This window comes from Pocillopora verrucosa, chromosome 6, assembly GCF_036669915.1.
Source record: "Pocillopora verrucosa isolate sample1 chromosome 6, ASM3666991v2, whole genome shotgun sequence".
NCBI classification, from domain to species: Eukaryota; Metazoa; Cnidaria; class Anthozoa; order Scleractinia; family Pocilloporidae; genus Pocillopora; species Pocillopora verrucosa.
The window spans coordinates 15,085,223-15,104,325 of NC_089317.1; the positions used below are offsets into that span (position 1 = coordinate 15,085,223).

The window sequence follows — 19,103 nt, forward strand, 5'->3', positions numbered from 1 at the left end:
AAGCCAGTTTCTATCAACAGTTAATTGGCTCTGAAAAGCAAAACATGGAACAAAACTAAATTCCTTACCATTACCATTCCTAGCATCGATGATAAGCTTGGATGCAGGGAATATGAAATCCTCCACAAGATCCTAGAAGGAAACAATTTTCAACTTATTCAAATACAAAACGACAAACTTAATGACCTACTAAAGTGTAGTAAGTGTGGGCTAGATTATCTGCTTCACATGCAGGTTTTTTATTACGTGTTTGTTGAATTAACAATAAAATAGACTTATTACTCTACAAAAATGGCCACAGAAGCAAAAAAGTTCAAGACCAAAAATCGACACTGAACAATTCTGTTTCATTCATATACAATGGGCAGCTGTATTTCAAGATGCCTAAAGTATTGTTAAATTTTCTAAAATGTCTATTTGATATCTATACCTTAATAAGGTTAGGCCCATCCTTTTGTGAGCCAATTGCAAATTTCTTCTGAGCTGACTGGAAAAGTAACAATTCTCTTGTAACTCCAAGGTGACCTTCTAACAGGGAGTCATCCACTGCAGACCTACCTTCCTCAGATGATAGCACTAAATCCTGAAATAATCAACAGAAATGAATCAGCCATTAGTAAAACTCGTACTGTGATAGCCTGAGAACAGGCTCTTGTTAGCGCTGCGGAGTGAACAGCGAGACGCCTGTGAAGAGTCTGCGGTTCATTTTCGTGCCAGGCCCCTTGTGGACCTCGCTTATCGGAAATTGGAGACTACTCATAAGTTAGTATCGTGACAGCTTTACGGCATTTGTTTTTTATTTCACAATGAAAATGAGACCTTAATTCGAGTTAATATCGTAAAAGAAGAAGGTACTTTAAGTAGTAAATCGTCGATTCAAAGATAATCATCCGGCACGAATCAAGTACGATCACTTATGGAATCAAAATTTGGCAATAGATTTTAAGTGAGTCATAATCCTAGTAACTAACCTTTGCTTTTTTGAGCCATGTTATTTCAGTGTTCAGCATCATCTCAGCCGTGGGCAGGGGACAATGGGTCAAGAAGGCATGGGCAAGTAATCTATGAATTTAAACCAAGAATGTAATTTGATTAAAAGTGCAAGCTAATCCAATGCACATTCTATAACACACTGGTCATGGAACTAAACCTGTAAGGTACAAAATACTATTCAGCTTGAAAGGAAACACTTCCCGTTTTCGTTGAAAGACACTAATGCATGGATAGTTTGCTCAAAGTTAAAGATGCATGTAAGATTTGTATGGGTGTGTGCAAATATTAACTCAACCAATCGAACTTTTAGTTGAAGTTTCACGATTTCTTTGTTTACGAAGGGAGAAAGGGTAATTCAATCTAATCATCCAAATGACATCTCACTATGGTTTCAATTCATTATTCCTGTTGAAAAGTATAACTCGTTACCACTATTGTCCTTTATCATATCGCTGGCAGTGCCCGTTGGCAATATGAAGCGAATCCTGTGTTCTGATTGGCTATCCAGCCCATCTTGTCCGCTCAAGATTGCTCACTTTGATCCCGCGCGAGAAAGAAAATTGCTCGAGGTGAACTTACAAAAAGGTTCGTATTTTTTTGACAGTGTGTGCGATGGGGTCGCTAAAAGCATTAAAAATAGTCAAATTAAGAAAGCATAACGGCTCTCGTGGGTTTATTATGCTACATAGACAGTTAGCTTTCCCTCCCGTCTCTTGAAATAAACAAGTAATTCTTGACTCTTAACAACGCAAAATCTTTTTGTTATATAATAAATCCTTCACTGACCAACCTTGTTCGGTGAAGATTGCTGGATATTAGCCTCGTCTTCTTTTCCGTTTTCATGACCTCGACTTTGTCTTAGTCCATAAGAACGCAAAAAAAATGACCTCAACCAATATCCAACCATCTTGACCTCACGCTTGGTCGATAACGCTTATTTATTAACCACTATGACTAACCACGCTCTTATTGCTACTCACTTGCAAAACAAGCTAAAGTATTCATATGAGGAGCCAGCATGATCTTTAATGGAGTTCTGCAAGCGAAAGTCAAAGCTAACAAGTCAACAAAGTAATAACGGCAATCACAAATACAACTCGTGGTGCAGAACACTATCTAGTAATAACAAAAGAGTTTGTCTCCCTAACATGTCTAAGAGTGAGGTACAAAACAGTAACGCTTAGTTCATATCAACCAAAAAGTGAAACACCACAATTTGTTCTCAAGCAGAAGTCAATCTGTTGAAATAAATTAGGATTCTCTTCCTGTTGTAATAACTGATATCTTGAGTAGCACGACCTCGTCGTTAAGGTCATATTTTACTGAAGTAGGTCACTAGAGTATGACCTAAACGGTAAAATTTTTGCATCACACAAAGAAAAAAAATTGTCAAATACTTGTCAAAAATACTTCGTTGCTGGTATGGCGCACCGTTTCGTCTCAGCCAAAAGACTAATTGCAGTACCGCTCACGTATACGTCAACCGAAAAACGCGAATTAAACGCGCCAAAAATCGCATGCAATTGCGAATAAAAAAATTGTGCGCGTCAAAAAATCGCATGTGCGCGCACGACTTTGAGACATCAACCTCATTGGTATGTATGAGGTAGTCCTTTTGTTTTACTATTGTTGGCGGTTTATTGTTTTAAAGAATAGGCTACAATTCAAGAGCACTAAAATACTACATGGCTACCAACGACAAGCAAACTTGTTCATTGCCATCGCTGTTCAAACCGACCTTCCCAAAATACTATTACCAATACTACCTAGACCTGGAATTTTCAAGCAAACTCGTTAAGATTCGCGCTCAAAGCACTGTTCGTGAATTCAAGATGTTAGCAGTCTGGTCCTCTACTGCAGAGGGATTCCTAATCGCATGTTCACGAGTTACTATTTATCTCCATTATTACCACAATTTGAAATTAAGTATAAGCTAGTCACTGGTTTAAAGCCAAGTTATGACCTTAAAATTAAACTAAATCCACCTTGGTTAAACAAAGAGTGAGTGCCATGTCTACAGACAATGTATCTCTAAACACTCACCACAAGCACAGTAAAAAGAAGTGTAATGAAAAAGATAAGTGGTCTGTGACCGTGGGAACATCGTGTGGCAATGAGAAAGAACTGTTCTGCTGTGCTACATCGGATGGCTCTACACAGAATGAAACAGAAAAAAGATCAGCTACACACTGCCAGAGTCTGTCATATACAAACAGGCTATGATTTTCCTTTAAAGCACTATTTCAAGGAATGTGGTACATTACATGAAAAAACAAAAATATATAAATTAGAATACCTGCTTTGACACATGATAAGGAGATCAATGATAAAACATTGCCAGGATTTGTCCTTTGTGAGAGTTTCAAGGAGACTTGGACATAAGGCTAAACACACACTTAACACCTATAATGGAAAAGGAATTACACAAAGAGCTTAGACCATACATTGCATATGTACTTGTTACTCGCTCCTATTAATAGTTCATACAGCTTTAGTATGTTATTTAATTCAGCGTACATGAAACCAGGAGATGTTTCTCATTCTGTACAAGTCTCCAGGTCAGATTCAATGAAGTTACTGTTAATAACTCATGTTGTGCTCTAAATCTTTTGTCAGCCTCTACTTCAAACAGGTAATTGATCCCAAGATAATAAAATACAGTAGAATTCTTTAAAGAGCAGTAAAGGGAGTCTCCTTTTTTGTTTGATTCGTTAAAAACTACTGTTTTTGAGAATTAAATACAGTAATAAAGTATAATTAGGAATGGAATAACTTACTTCAAGTGCTTCTCTTGCCACTTGAATGTCATCATTATCAAGACTTTTTGTACTTGTCTGCAAACAAGAAAAAACGGTATTTGTCCACATTCAACCACATTAATGTAAGTGAGGAGATATTTACACCAAAATAAACAGAGTGAGCTCACCAAGGCTGTCACTGAGTTTCTTTACACAACTTCAAAACTTTGTTTAGGAGTAAAAAGTACCCGGTGTCGTGTGCAGTTTAAAAATTGTGTTTTGTTTGCCAAACAGCTATTTCCCTCCTTTTCTTTTCATAAATTTAATAGGAAAAGGAAACTGTTAAGAGAAAAAATGTAAAATCTCACCTTTGAATCATAGGCTTTATGTATTTCTTCATTTGTTGACTGTATAAGATGTAGCATGCCCACACCTGCAGCCCAAGATAACCGCTGCACAGACTTGACTGCATTTAGATCGGGTAACGGCTCTGTAACCTACAGAAGTTCGGTGAATATCAAGATATTGATAAGCAGAATATAAATTATTTCTAGCCTCACAAAAAGAGAGGCAAAAAGAGGTGCGAGTTTCAACATGTCACAATCTAGTGCTGACATCAAGGAATTTTTTTAATTATAGCCACACCAAATTTTTTCTCTTTTTTCCCCTTTTTTTTCATTTTCTTGTGCTCAAAACTAAATTGCAACAATATTTTGTCACCCACATCCTGAGTGTGTTATTTTCTGTACCTACTTACCTGGCTACTCAAGTGAGTGGCAAGTCTAACAGCCATGTTCCGTAACATGCACTCTGTGCCAGGGTTAGGAATATACTGCAAGGCTTGCTGTAATATGACTGCCGCATTATGAGCACTAGCAGAGATTGGAGGAGGGGAACAGGATGGGTCTGAGGGTTGAATAGCTTCTGCTACCACTGTTACTTGAGCGTAACCCACTACTGTCAGCAACAACTTGGCCATTTTAAGGAGTGTGTAGAATGCAGCTCTGTAAGTGAGAGGACAAGAAGGGAAATATTGTAAGTAAATGTTGATAGAAAACAGATCATAAATCTAGCTTCATGTAAATTTTAACCATCAAAACATAAGGTTGCATGCTTAAGAGTAACTGGTGAAAGTATGTTTCACTCTACTCATATAAAAAGGTACTGAAAATGCCACCAACCTAATGTGACAAAACAGCTACACACAGGTAACAATTAAGGAGACAACAATGTTTCTAATAATGCAACCCACATATTTTGTCCAAATCAAGTTTATTATCAATTTTGTCTTCCTGTCCAACAATGACAGACTACCCTCAATAAGAATTGGTGCCTCACTTCATTGCTCAGTGTCTCTATTCTATTGTGTACCTTTTGGTGATTACATCAGCATGTTGAAGGAATTCTGTACTTGTCAGCATATTAAGAATGCATTGAATGCCTCCACATTTCAAAAAGTTGACCTTCAAATTCACACAATTAAATTAATACAATATGCTATGATTAATATGATTACCATTAATTTTGATGGAAGTTCAGTCTGATTTACTGCATACTGAGGTTGAGATTTTGGAATAAGAAGGCTAAGCAGCATAAGTGCCCCACAAGCCTTAATGTTTCTTCATTTAAGACATACATCCTACACATACAGTACGCACCTGGAATTCTAAAGTTTGGTGATCTTGACTGGGTAATGCAGCCGGCATTAGAAGGGAATAAACAATCTTAAAGAAAATAAGGAATAAAGGTGACATCCACGTCAAGGAACAGCTACAGAATATTACCATACCTCCATTACCATAGAGTAATGCTCAAGATAAATTTTTGCTGGGAATTCAAGGGTAAAGCAGCACTTCATGTACTATTCATACATGTATTTTGTTTACAATCATTATTAGCGCCTCAATAGTTTAATTCCATCTTTGGGTAGAGATGCATGCATGCCATTGACTGATCAGCTTACAGACCCCACCTTGTTTTTTAATATCATACCACTAAAAGTTTATATGCTTCTCACTGTATCTATTTATTTGGCGAACATCATGTACTATACCTCTAGGTTATAAAGAACTTGTGTTGAAGAGGATATAAAGAACATGTTATCAAGTAAAGGAGAAGATGTTTTGGAACTGTTTTCTGAAGATGCTCGACAAACATTCTTGATATTTCCGACTGTCTCTGTGTCTAGAAGAAAATCATTCACATGTTGTTTTAAAATGTAGAGGACTGAAAATGTAATTCAAGCCAATATTGACATTTAACAAAACTGTTGGAAATTAATTGTTGCATACAAAACCCAACTCACCTGATGGTATGAGATTAAGGAGTTGTTGAACTCTCTCCCTTAGATCTGGAATGTTATGAGCTATACCTTGATCAGATAGATCAATTAGGTATTGCATAAAGCTGTGCCGTTTGGACAACATCTAAAGATAACAATTAATGGGTATCATACATCAGGTGCTGAACATGACTGTACCTCAACAAGGTAGTTGTTCTCTTTGATGACACAGTATGCTTATCACAAAATGTAAGGCAACAGTGGTGTAACCTTTCTAAAAGTACAGGTGTTCTGGTATCATTTAATCAGGAAAACATTTGAAATTTGTTAATCAAAGTAAGTAAGTTCACTGTTATATGCTTCATAAAAGATACAACCACAAACATACACCTGTACACAAAACCAAAATTTGCAATTGCGGTTAATGATTTGTTAACCAAAAATTCATCTTTTAATCTTCCTTACCACTCCTGGAAGGCAGTTCTCAGCATCTAAGTTTGGACCATCCAGAGCAGCTGGTGTAGACCCCCCTGATGAGTCTGATGATGAATCAGGTGATGATGGCATGGAGCTATTCATTGTTCCAATCTTGGCTGTTATTAACTGTTAATAGAAATTTGATCCTTAATTCAATTTATGAAAACAACATGGGGGTACAAGAGGAAAAATTTGGTGAATTTTCAACAGTTTTTGGAATAAGATATTTCATGACAGATTTGTTGCAATGCCTTAAAATTTTGCCACAAGTATCATCATTCAAAACAAAACTTTTCTTGCTTGTACTTCAAATAAAGGCACATTTTCCTATCATCATATTCTGCAAATAAGCTACATTTAAACAAAAATCTTTCATATGTGAGAAAATAAAAGCAATCAGAAAAGGTCGGGTTAACCCCTGGTACCACCTTAAAACTGATATCATCATTTAAAAAAACATTTGTGAGAACAATAACAAGTCCAACAAAATTACTATCTATGATGGGATAAATTCATGCAAAATATTTAATCTTTAAAAATTCTTAGATCTGAATATTATTCCTCTTAGCAATTTTGGCATAAGATTTAAACGATGTCCCTTTCCACAGGAAAAACAATTAGTTTCTAATGATGTGAGATAAGGATCAATTCAAAAAAACCAAAACAACAACAACAACACAACTATCAAATGCAAATTCATTATAAGTGAAATATAAGTCTAACACTTACTGTCCTGTCTCTCAATGGCACTTGTGAAATTAGTCTCTTGTCATCAGAAGGACAGAGGATCTCTCCATTGACATACAGATCAAGCCTGGCTGTCTGTAAAGAGTTCTTCAACCTGTTGTAACAAACAGACAAGCAATAATTTAGCAATATTAACGAAAACACCACAAGTGTTACTATCTTTCATATTCCAAAAATAAACAAAAAACCTGCTCATGACTTGTCGTCTGACGGACGCAATAGACTCATTTGTGTGTGACCAAATCTCAAAGTCTTCTCCCTGGCGGCCATGGGATGGGAATCTGACAATAAGTGAAACATGTCGGCCACGGCATGACCTGCAGAGCAGAGAAACATTCAGTCACCTAGTGCATCATTTAGAAGATAATTTGAACACAATATCTACCTTCCATGAGGTAAGATTGCTCGTTCCTCTGCATGTTCATCATCACACTCAGCAACATATTCTTTAAGAACTGTCAGACATCTCACTGTTTTCTTTGCTTCTTGCTGAAGCTTTTCCTTTGGAATTGGAGACTTGTCTTCAATATGTGTGATCTCTGTACCCTTATTAGAAAATACATCTGCTGATTGGCGAATCTGGTTTGTACAATTCAGGATGAACTTCTCATGAATGTCAACCTGTAGAAGTATCAATATTACATAGCAACTTCATATAGGTAATTAAAAAATAAAATATAATTTTTCAGGTAAGAAGTTTTGATCTACCAGATTGTCAATTTTCCACATTCTTAGAAGGAATATTTCACTGAAATAATAAATATTAGTCTTTTAGTGTATGAAATGACAATCAAACTAATTCCTAGCTTATTTAGGGTATCACTGCATTGTACATCTGTACATACTACTATGATGACAGTCTAATCTAAAGTCTACATGGGAAGAACAAAGCTATTAAATACTTCCACACATCTCTTCTTCTCAATAGCCATTAAAGTTCTAAAATATGCAAATTTGCAGAGTAATGACATCAGAAACTCAACTAAATTTTTGATCAAAAATGAAGAAAAGATATACATTTATTGGTCAATTTGACTTGTCCTCTGAATGTCAATTTTTCAAAATACCTGTGTAGCCCTCAGTTTAGGTCCCAGGGAGGTGAAAGTCTCCTTAAGCAGTTCAATGGCACGACCAGCAATGTCATCTGAACCTTGAAGTACCACCTGAAAATCATGGCAGATGACACTGGTTAGAAAAATTCTTAACCATTGAAAAACTGTAAACTGCAATGGTAATAGTTATGCATGTGTATTTGCAACTTATGTAAAACCAGAGAAGTAGACAGTTTTCCTTGATCAAAATGACTCTCTGTTTTGTTTGATTTTGAAGTCCACACAACTTTCTATAAGCTTTAGGGTTGAAAATAACATTAAAATCATGAAGACTCCTTTCAGAAGTGATGCAATGATGTAACAAAACACTTTCAGTATGAACAAAAATATTCAACCCTGTTTGACAAATACTGAGATGCAAAGGAGCATTCAGATAATACATCATAGAACTAAAATATGTAGTTTCAGCATGAACAATGAGTAATTACCTGCCATAAGTACTCCACTCCTATCAAATCCAAATCCTCCATTAAGTACGCTCTCCTCTTAGCTACTAGTTTACCTTCTTTGACATTGACTCCTCTAAAGAATCTTTCAAAACACCTGATATGAAAAAGGAAAAAAATATTGGATTTGCAAGTTTTGTTCATTGAAAATTATTTTGAGGTTTAATGCAGCTTTCCTCTTTGGATGTGAAAATACAAGTGGTTAAAGACCAAAAAATTTTCTTGTGTTCCATAAGTTTGTAAGTTTCTTTCATTTGTGATAAACAAAAAAACCTTCAAAACCTCCAAACTGATGGAAAGTAGCATGTTTTGAAGGAATGCACCTTACAGGTTTGGTTATGAAACATCTCTGCTAATGATTGGGAGGAGCAAAGTTTCCCTATGATTTTTGACTCATTAACATTCACAGCAAATCAACTGCCTCTAATTTTTGGAAATATCACAAAAATAAAGTTTGGATGGAATTTTGATCAAAAAGCCCTGTGCAGCTAGAAAATTTGCCAATAATTGTTTATTATTTTTACACAGTACCATGTACTAAAAGGATGGTGCAAAATAGTACAATGTGCACCCCACTAAACTTTTTTTATCACAAACCTTATGCCATTTTCTGTTAACAGAGAAGGATCTAACTTGAGGACATTGCCTTCAAAGAATGATCTGCAGATTTCAGGATCTACATCTGGTTCATCCCCCATCAACTACAGAATAAAAAAAAAAGGTAAAATAATGCATCCATGCCATAGCCGACAATTGAGGAGTTGGGCAGAACATCTGCAAATGTTCACCTTGATTAAGGACATTACAGAAATACAGTTACATTGTAAATCAATCATATCAATTATTGCAACATGAATGCTGCACTTTACATGTGTATATTATTAGTCTTCTTATATCTTTGTCCTTGCAAATGTTTTGCATCCCAAAAGTTTTGAATTTGTGAACTGACTAGTGTTTCAAAATGAACACCAAATAAATTACTACATATTAGGCCTCATAAAATCATACAAAACTGTACATGCGTTATTATTAAGGTAGACCACAACTTTTATTACTTTTGAAAACCACTTGAAGCAACTCTCCCTATCTGATGATAAAACGGCTTTTTCTGCAAGACACTGCCAGATCTGTAACAAAATGAAGTTGATAACTCAGTCACAAAACCACTCAGCCCCTAATTAACCAATTCACTGACTGATAATTGAAAATTTAGTAACTGACAGATATCAATGTTGACTTACCAATTTGGCTTGGTGTTCACATAGCCATAACTGTCCATCCTTGAGAAGGAACCTAGAAAAAAGAAGTATATGAAACAGATTAGCTAACAGACAGTTGTTTACTTACTGTTCAAGGGCAGAGATTCAATCAAGTATTTGGTCTGTTTGGGCGCTACACAGTGCTTTGTCTTTGTTAGCAAAATAAACATTTCTTTGTTTGAATTATCACTAGTAAAGTACAAGTACACTTCATAACTAAGGAAGGTAAGATGCCTGTTTCACCATATTACTGCTTTACTGGCCTTACAGCAGTCTCAAATTTTATGCTGTGATGATAAGTCTTTCTTCTGAGAATCATCAAATTTTGCTTAAGACAACCCTGCCACCACTTTCTACGAAAAAATTCAGTCTGCATTGTGTTAGGTATCAATTTTCACTGGATGTACAAAAAAAAAGATTTTTTAACTGGCACTTAAAAATGTAAATGGCATGTAGTTGTTTCTTGAGGCTTGGTGGGGTCAGTTAAAGGCTATCAATAAAGTATGACCACTTTAATGTACAGAAAAGTCTTGACAAGTTTTTGTTGAAACACTACACTATCTATCTCTCTTTCTTTTTTCAGGAAGTCTAGTTCACTTGTTGTCAACGCTGACAAAGAAATGGGAAATTTTTTGACATGTGTAATAAGGCTTCTTGTTTTTAAAAATTTGTGTATGAGCTGTGTATGAGCTGTGTATATACACTGTACAACTCTCTGGTCCTTTCAGATCTGTTTCACATACACTCAGTACCTGAGAAAGTTAAGTCTCTCCTGTACTTGGGTCACATGATTGTACCTTCCATCAATTTTTATATCACTTGGGACTACATCTGGTTTGCCTAAGACACATATTACAGTCAGTTACTGTCTTGATTATCCCCAAAAAACACAGTTTGGCTTAAAGGTTACTAAAGTTTTTTTCTGTTTGAAACACCTGCCAATAAGTGCACTACAATTATTGTAGTGCACTTATTGAAACATAATTGTGTATAAATGTTTTGTTTATTTACTATGCTGGACTAGTTTTTGCTCTGTTGAAGGGCTCACGTTAACTCTTTAAATGGCCAATTAATATCATCAACTCAGTTGATACAACCAAATCAACTCAGCTCACTAGATGACAACCATGGTATCCTAGGGTAAATTCTTAACTGAGAAAGACTTTAGTATTAGTATCACTCCTTCCACCTTTCATGTTCTTTCACCTACATGTAGGTATAAATATGCTCTAAATTTTTATATATATTGCAGTTTTATTTGTTTGTGTTTGCTTGTTTGTTTATGTTATTTTGCATTTCTTATTCAAGTCAATAATCACAGCCATGACTTGCAATCATTTGGAGATATTTTGCAACATTTTGTTGTGCTTTTGGGGATATTAGCCAATCTGAGCTGTGAATAGCAGAACATTTACAAATTATTCACAATAGTGATTCATCTTTGAAATAATTATCAGTTACAAAGGAAAATCAAAGATCCTACCTTCCATCAGAGTGTGCACTTTCTGCATGTAGGTTGCAAGATTATCAGCAACTAACTTTACCAAGGAGTGAGTTTGTTGCAGCTGATTTATAACTTCATGTCGATAATATACATGAGGGTTACGCTGAGTGTGAGAGTAGTTTTGTGGAGCCTTACAAGGTAAAGAGTACAAACAATAATGATTATACAGCTGTAAAACAACATGATGTGCTGAGCAGCACTACACTAGGACCATGCAAACTGTCCAAAATGTGGAGCAAAATAATATCAAAAGACTACATTGACAGTGATCACCAGTGTAAAAATGCAACAACCTAACTAAAAAATATACCTCATAAAAAAGGGAACATATTTCTTTGATTTGCTTGAGTGCAGGTAAAACCCAAGTGTCACTACGTAGCTCTTCTATACAACGACCAATCCACTCTGTTTTTTGAGAATCACGGTCCTGCAACACAATTTCATGCAAGAACTGGATTATATCAATGTACCATCAACAAATTAACAGGCCCCAGTTGCAAAGACATTAATGGGGGCTCACAAGCAAGTATAATTCAATTGAATATAGTGCCACTTCATCCACTAAGTCACCTGTGAGCAACTGTAGTCCAGAATCTTGATATGTGCACTTAAAGCTAAGTCCATGATGTCTGTTGGGACATCTTCACTGTGAGCAAGGTTCCACAATAAACCCAACACCTACATAAACACAAAAACAGGGTAAGAAAATTCAGGTTTTTGCATAACAACAAGCAAATGGCTTACATGTATCATAGCCCGGATCCTTAGCCCTTGTTAAAGAAGAAGTACATACAAGTGTTTGTACATGTATGCCCCTGCAACCTCTCCTCCTATCTCCACTATTACTAGTAAGAGGTTTCTACAAAAATTAATCACCTATCGCAATATGATACTCCCAAGAGTTTTACAACCTTATTGACTTCAAGTGGGCTGAAGATCTGATTACCAATTCTGCCAATTTGACCATACATGTATGGAATGTAGAAATAAACTCTGTGCTCCATTCACCTTATGTGCCATGATTCCTTCTTTATCATCTTCCGCTAAACGTCTTATTAACTCCAACAGTTTTTCCCTCTGCTTTTTACTAGCATTTGTCCAGCTTTCCTACAAAAACCAAAAGAAAACAAAACATTCCTAATTTATCCAAAAAAGATTTAAGCAGCTTTCATCTCTACGAGTTTGACAACAATTTAAATTCTTGATCAATATACAAAAGAAAACAAAAAAGGGTTTGAAGATGACTATTCCCATCCTAAATTAGACCTTTGGAGTGAAATTTGTTCTTTGACAAATTCCAAATCAGAAAAAACTGCTTTTATGCAAATTTGGAAGAAGAGACCACAGAAGTAATTTTTTTTACCTGGAAACAAGAAAACAGATGATCTAACTGTTCAGCAGAAAAATCCCATGCTAATTTGGCCAAAAGGTCGTGGATATTCTTTACAATTGCATCATGTTTTCCAGCCTGCAAGAAACATTTGAAAAAGATCAGTGTCCCAAGAATGAAGAAACCTTACTTGAAAACCAGGGTCCAGTTGTATAAAGGCAGATAATGCTATCCAATGGATAAATCACTATCCAGCAGATAAGTGATAGCAAAACATATAGCATTATCCACCTTACAAAGATTTATCCAGTGGATAGTGTTATCCAACCTTTAAACAACCGGGGCCAGTACCATACAGTACATGTACATGTATAGTAAGGGTCAACTTTATATACAAACCTGAGCAGCCCAAATGTTGTCCAAATCTTCTAAAGACAAAGCCTTTTCCTTTATAACAAACCGCAAAATTTTCTCCAATTTTTCAACATACTAGAATAAACAAATATAAACATGTCACTCCATATACTGTGCATTTTATGCATATTATTGAGAGCATCATTGCTAGATAAGTATTTAGCAACTACATGTATGCTTGTTCTATTTCAAAATTATCCTAATATTTTAATCAACATCTCAAATCTTATTTATATTCCTTTTGATAATATGAAGTAAAGGAAAGTAAAAAGTGAACATGGAAAAACCTAGCACACAACAAACATATACATAACTGAGCAATGTAAGCAGCAACTCTTTAAGGTTTTGTTGTCTTTACACACACATTGTAGGCTTTGCATCAATTGCAAAATATATGATTAAAAAAGTAAATATAACATGGCAGTGCCACAACAGAGCTGAGGTGCAATGGCTGACAAAATGTTGTCACCAAGCAGCCTCTATAACTCTGCTCTATGAAAGTTTCTTAAAGACACCAGGGTTACCAATGACAAATACATCAAAACCCTTCTAATAGTTCAGCTTTGTGTAATCATATCTACAATCAGTAACCTGAGGTTGATGAAGATTGTCTTTTAACACTATTGAAAGGACTCCGTTTTTCTGGATCCACTCCTGTAAGGTAAGTAAAATACAGTAGTGAAAGGTACTGTAATTACATTGTAGTAGAGGCTAAATTAATACATGTACAGTGTAGGTATATACATAAGTGGGTAATTAGAGTTTGTTAACCCTTTCACTCCCACAAGTGACCAAGACAGAATTTCTCCTTACAATATCAATACAATATCAAGTAGGCAGGTGATGAGAATAGAGAAGAATATCAATCATGGGATTATTAGTTGATCCAGTACCAAATTCTCTGAACTAACATTATAAGAATTGTATGGCACATAGTAAGGAGAATTACTAATTAGATCTTGGGAGTGAAAGGGTTAACCATTTGGATTTTGTTGAATGTGTAAGTGTCAGTATTGTATAGTAACTCTTTAAAATCTGTCTCTGGTATACATAATTTATTTTTATGTAGATATGCAAGCATGATGTGTTTAATACTCACAGCCATCCTCTCTGCTGTTAGCCACTCCTCCTCTTCTGCTACCGTGTGTCTGTGAGTGAAGTATGATACACCTGTGATAACTTTGTTTATCTGAAAAAGGAAAAAAAAAATTTATATATATATATATATATATATTTATATAAATCAATATCAGTACAATTGTGTTTTGCACATAAACACAGCTGGAACCAAATATCCTTTAATTAGTGCCTTCCTTTGAAAAGTCACCCCTCCTACATGTATCTGTAAAAATTTGGAATAAGTGCCCCCATCTTGCACACCCTCACTTACATACAAATTCACTGAACTTCATATTTTTTTAACTGATTCTTTTTAAGTTTGTGAATGGCCCGAGAGTAAAGTACAGTACAGTTAAGCATCTGTTGCTGTTCTTAACATACAAATGCTGTACAACAAACATGATCATATTAAGTCACAAATTTGATAAAGCACTCATTGGCTTATCCCAAATTTTAAAGAAGACTCATAAGGGCTATACATTACTTGAATTAGGGGAGTGTACTAATCTCTAGTTGCTTCACATGCAAATGAATTGTACAGAACAAAGCCTCACTGTATTACCTCATTTAGTGCATTCATTTTTCCATTAAATGAAGAAATTTGAAGTAATCTATTGAAAGAAGTATATGTAAAAAGGTAAATAATAACAACAGCCCCTGAAGCCACACTGAGGATTTTAATTATATTTTTTATCTTTAACCAACCTGAGTATCATTTTCAGTTTAAATGTTTCCAATTGTTTGGCAATGTCTTCTCGAGATGTCAGTCTAACTGCCAGGTTTTTAAGAGCCTAAAAACAACAGAAGTCTCAATTGAAAGTAAACTTTCAAAATTTCATGCACTCAACATTATTGAGAGGAAATACATGTACTTTAAACACACAAACTTATATAAATGTAGGTTTACAAATACTTCAATCACAGTCTGGGAGAATTTGTTGAAACAAGAAAATCCCTTCCCTCTCTTTTCCTAGTGTAAAGGTGGTAACCGCAATCTACAAAAGACTTGTTTTGATAATCTAAACAAACATTGCAGGGTGCTCATTCTCCTTTCCTCCCATCCAGTCTCTACAGTATTCTTAATTGCAACCTCATTCATCACCATGATGAGTAGGAAAAAAAATTTGGCAAGTAAATTTGTAGTGAAATATGACAGCCTACAGCACATGTATGTTCAGCAGTTCTGTAGGAGTCGGTATTCATTGTCATTCCCCAATACTTATGGTGTCAAATGGCACATTAGCATTAAAAAAATAGTAATCCTCTTCTACTCTTTTTTTTACTTTGTTTCTTCTTTATGTTCTTGGCTAATTCTTATGTTCTTTTAGGTCACTAGGTAGCCATATGAAAAAAAGTCAAACTGGAAGTGAGGCTCTTTACAAAGAATTCAGCACTTAAACTTTTTTTAAAAAAATACCTTGATAATAGATGAGAGAGCATCATTCTTTGCTTCATTCTTGGCCTCTTTTTTAAGCTCATCATCAGTTAAGTTCTCAAGAAATGTTGGAACAAAATCCTGCAGAATTTGGAAAATTTGCTTATGCACACTGTTGTAGAGGTTATGATGGAGATTATCCCCATCTGTAGGTAAAGCCTGATAATTACAGCTTCTAATTTTTTGCTAGAAAGCTACCTAGCACTTCAATGAAAGTTTCAGCATTAGTGAAGTGACACTGAATGATTTTTCCTTTTACAATGTGATTTCATTTTCTATTAATTCCCCCACATGATGGGTATAGGGTTTGAATATTGACCAAGCAATTCAGCTTTTTTCTATTTTTTCTTTCTTCTTTCCTATGGAAAACATTGCTCTTTTCAGAAACTAAATTACTCACTATAACAGGTAAAAAGTATTTTTCTACGGTGCTAGTTGTCAGAACCTCTGCACAGGATCCAAATGGTCTAAAATAAAAACACATTGCTGTTGTTAGTTGAGTATTGCATGTTTATGTCATGAAATTTTTCTCTGTTTCTTTTATTCTTTTTTATTTATCAGTGTACACTGCATGCATTAAGTAATGATAAAGGTGCAAAGACATGACACCATATCTTTCTTTTAATTAAGCATTGTATTGTTAACTTTGTACACCACTAATGTTGCTTATGCATATCAATAAATATACAGTATTATGAATGATTTACTACTATGAGTATCAAATACAATCACACTGCATAATAAACAATGACTTGCTCACTCAAGCAAAGCAGAGAGAGCACCTCAAGATTTTGCACAAAAGTTTGCTCTGTAATAAACAACAACTTGCGACTGCTTTTCAGTGCTATTGATAAAAAAATGACTTACTAACTCAAGCAAAGCAGAGAGAGCACCTCAAGATTTGCATAAAAGTTTGCTCTGTAATAGACAACAACTTGCAACTGCTTTTCAGTGCTACTGATAAAAAAATGGCTTACAGCCATCATTTACATGAATCCTCAGAGATTTGGCTTTGCATGTACATTTACACCACCTGAAATAGGGGTAAAAATTGAGACCAAAGCCACCCCTGACACAAATAGATTCCAATATGGTTGGATTTGCATGTTCAATGTAAGGTATAAAAATTTACAGCACGACAAACCTAAGGAGAGCTGCTAAGAGTGGGACACTAAGATTACTGCCATCACATATTCTTTCCTGTAAAGTGCTAAAACCTTCCAAGACACCAAACTTGTTCACCAGATCCACAAGCCATCCCTACAAAGATAAAATTTAATTGAGCCATTGGTTACAATGAAAAGAGGAATATAAATTACTCTCAGTTACATGTATATGTATGTGGATATTAAGACAAAATTATTGTATTCTCAGCTGTGACTGTTTTAGTCATCATAGTATCTAGAATAAAATTTCACCAACAAAATTTGGGTATGTTTTCATGTATGGAACAGTCATGGCTTACTGCTACATGTAGCTCCAAATATAAGTGGTGTGGTCAGCTGTTTTGAATATCCTGTAATATTGCTGAGAGTGTCTTTTTCGGTGACCAAATTTTATTCTACTAACCATTTCATTGTTTTGCCAAATAGCAGAAAGGTTGAGCTTGAAGCTGTAAATCACAATTCTTATTCCACTTCACATATCTTTTACACTTGGCTGTAAGTTGTTGAAAGCAATTGGATCCTCAACTAAACCTGACTAAACAAGTAGAGTCTCAGTAATTCCCTTATTTTCTTTGGAACTGTGAAATGATAACCTTTCCATTCAAATACAAGATTTAACTCCTCCCTAGTGGCAAAAAAAAACTTTCACAAAGCATACTACTCATGATCTGTGGAGAGAGTCGCTTCACTCAAACTGTATTACACCTACATGTAAGTTTATCAATTAAAACAAATATGTACCTTTGGTGACCTGGCATCAGGAGGTCTGGCATAAATTAAATTTTCAGCCACCTAGAGAAATAACATAAAACAATATAGAGTAATTTTCTCTTTGTATAACATATGTTAACAAAACTGATTATTTCTGCAAGAGTAGATTTCTGATGATTTACTGCAATCATTCAATGTCAGAGATGAGAGGTGACAAATTTTAGAAGCTTATCAACCTGCCAGTATTCAAACCTACAGTCACACAATATTTAATTGTAACTTTTGAAACCCATCAGAAAATGGCAAACAACAACCAGGTGACTGGATGAAAGAATAAGAATATTCTTGACCAGCTATGTTGCATACAAGTATGGCTGAAAAATTAATATGCTTCATGAAGGAGAAGAGCAATTAAGTGTTCTGAGCAATGAGAAATCCAAACCAGGAAGTTCCATGCTCAAGTAAGTAGCAGCACATGTATATACTTTGTCTACAGTGTACAAGATACATTGTATATGTTGGCAAAAAGTTTGCCTCCTGCTAATTCAGATGTTAAAATTTGTTAAAAGAGCGCTGCTTTAAGTCAATAACACTTTTCCTTTTTGTTTTTTACTAATACATTTTGGTTTGTGTGGAGAACATAAAGAACCTCTATACATTTACTTAATGGAAGTTAAAAATAATAATGATGGTGATGATAAATACATTTAAACACATTAATAAGTACAATGTTTTACCAACTGACCTGAGCTCCCTGTGGAACTGTCTCTGAAGGCCTAGCACCATTGTAGATATTAAATCTGACAAGTTAAATACATGTAACTCTAAGTACATTAAGTCTGCACAGTTTCACTTCAAAAGATAAAAAGCAGAAACACACAGTGACACATACCCTATACAGGAATAATACACAGGTAAATGTAGCAAAATTAGTATGGTTAAAACAGTCAGCTACCAAATTATATTTCAAACAAATCTCAATTGAACAGTGTAGAGGCTAGATATCTACCACAATACTTAAAATATACTTAATAGGTAAATAAAAAAATCGTTTTGAAATGATCTCAAGTGAAACATAATTATATTAGTGTGCCTGAGGTAGAAAACAATAACTCTAGTTGTAAATTGTCACAGTTAAGGGACCAGGGATGATGAAGGACAATGAACATTAATTTCAAAATAGAAAAACTGCAAAAATGAATTGACAATTGCTACTAAGACCAAAGAGTTGTACATACCTGGACATAGGATTAAATACTAAAGATAGAAGATCAAGAAGAGGAAACCAATCCTGATTCAGTTTTGTAACACACAACTCTACAAGCTTCTCTGTGTTCTTTAAGATAGCTTTCTGAATGTATAAAAATGGAA

General features: G+C 35.0%; 1 protein-coding gene across 2 annotated transcripts in view; it reads right to left on the reverse strand.

Annotated features, from left to right (window-relative positions):
- The window catches only part of LOC131795761 (ubiquitin carboxyl-terminal hydrolase 9X), a 34,448-nt gene that overhangs the window by 10,841 nt on the left and 4,504 nt on the right, over positions 1-19,103 (reverse strand). For both annotated transcript variants that reach the window (XM_059113374.2, XM_059113373.2), the window contains exons 4-42: positions 18,971-19,083; positions 18,478-18,532; positions 17,763-17,813; positions 17,000-17,115; positions 16,256-16,322; positions 15,838-15,936; positions 15,126-15,211; positions 14,983-15,031; positions 14,401-14,490; positions 13,893-13,955; positions 13,287-13,376; positions 12,921-13,025; positions 12,566-12,664; positions 12,128-12,235; positions 11,868-11,984; positions 11,537-11,687; positions 10,806-10,893; positions 10,036-10,087; positions 9,850-9,921; positions 9,392-9,495; positions 8,777-8,891; positions 8,304-8,399; positions 7,622-7,857; positions 7,425-7,553; positions 7,219-7,330; positions 6,478-6,615; positions 6,037-6,157; positions 5,785-5,915; positions 5,390-5,455; positions 5,103-5,194; positions 4,489-4,735; positions 4,100-4,228; positions 3,771-3,827; positions 3,290-3,396; positions 3,037-3,145; positions 1,974-2,029; positions 972-1,062; positions 431-583; positions 69-132 (exon numbers count right to left, since the gene is read on the reverse strand). In XM_059113374.2, coding sequence (XP_058969357.2) covers positions 69-132; positions 431-583; positions 972-1,062; positions 1,974-2,029; positions 3,037-3,145; positions 3,290-3,396; positions 3,771-3,827; positions 4,100-4,228; positions 4,489-4,735; positions 5,103-5,194; positions 5,390-5,455; positions 5,785-5,915; positions 6,037-6,157; positions 6,478-6,615; positions 7,219-7,330; positions 7,425-7,553; positions 7,622-7,857; positions 8,304-8,399; positions 8,777-8,891; positions 9,392-9,495; positions 9,850-9,921; positions 10,036-10,087; positions 10,806-10,893; positions 11,537-11,687; positions 11,868-11,984; positions 12,128-12,235; positions 12,566-12,664; positions 12,921-13,025; positions 13,287-13,376; positions 13,893-13,955; positions 14,401-14,490; positions 14,983-15,031; positions 15,126-15,211; positions 15,838-15,936; positions 16,256-16,322; positions 17,000-17,115; positions 17,763-17,813; positions 18,478-18,532; positions 18,971-19,083 — 4,024 coding nt within the window. The remainder of the gene's footprint in view (positions 1-68; positions 133-430; positions 584-971; positions 1,063-1,973; positions 2,030-3,036; positions 3,146-3,289; positions 3,397-3,770; positions 3,828-4,099; positions 4,229-4,488; positions 4,736-5,102; positions 5,195-5,389; positions 5,456-5,784; positions 5,916-6,036; positions 6,158-6,477; positions 6,616-7,218; positions 7,331-7,424; positions 7,554-7,621; positions 7,858-8,303; positions 8,400-8,776; positions 8,892-9,391; positions 9,496-9,849; positions 9,922-10,035; positions 10,088-10,805; positions 10,894-11,536; positions 11,688-11,867; positions 11,985-12,127; positions 12,236-12,565; positions 12,665-12,920; positions 13,026-13,286; positions 13,377-13,892; positions 13,956-14,400; positions 14,491-14,982; positions 15,032-15,125; positions 15,212-15,837; positions 15,937-16,255; positions 16,323-16,999; positions 17,116-17,762; positions 17,814-18,477; positions 18,533-18,970; positions 19,084-19,103) is intronic.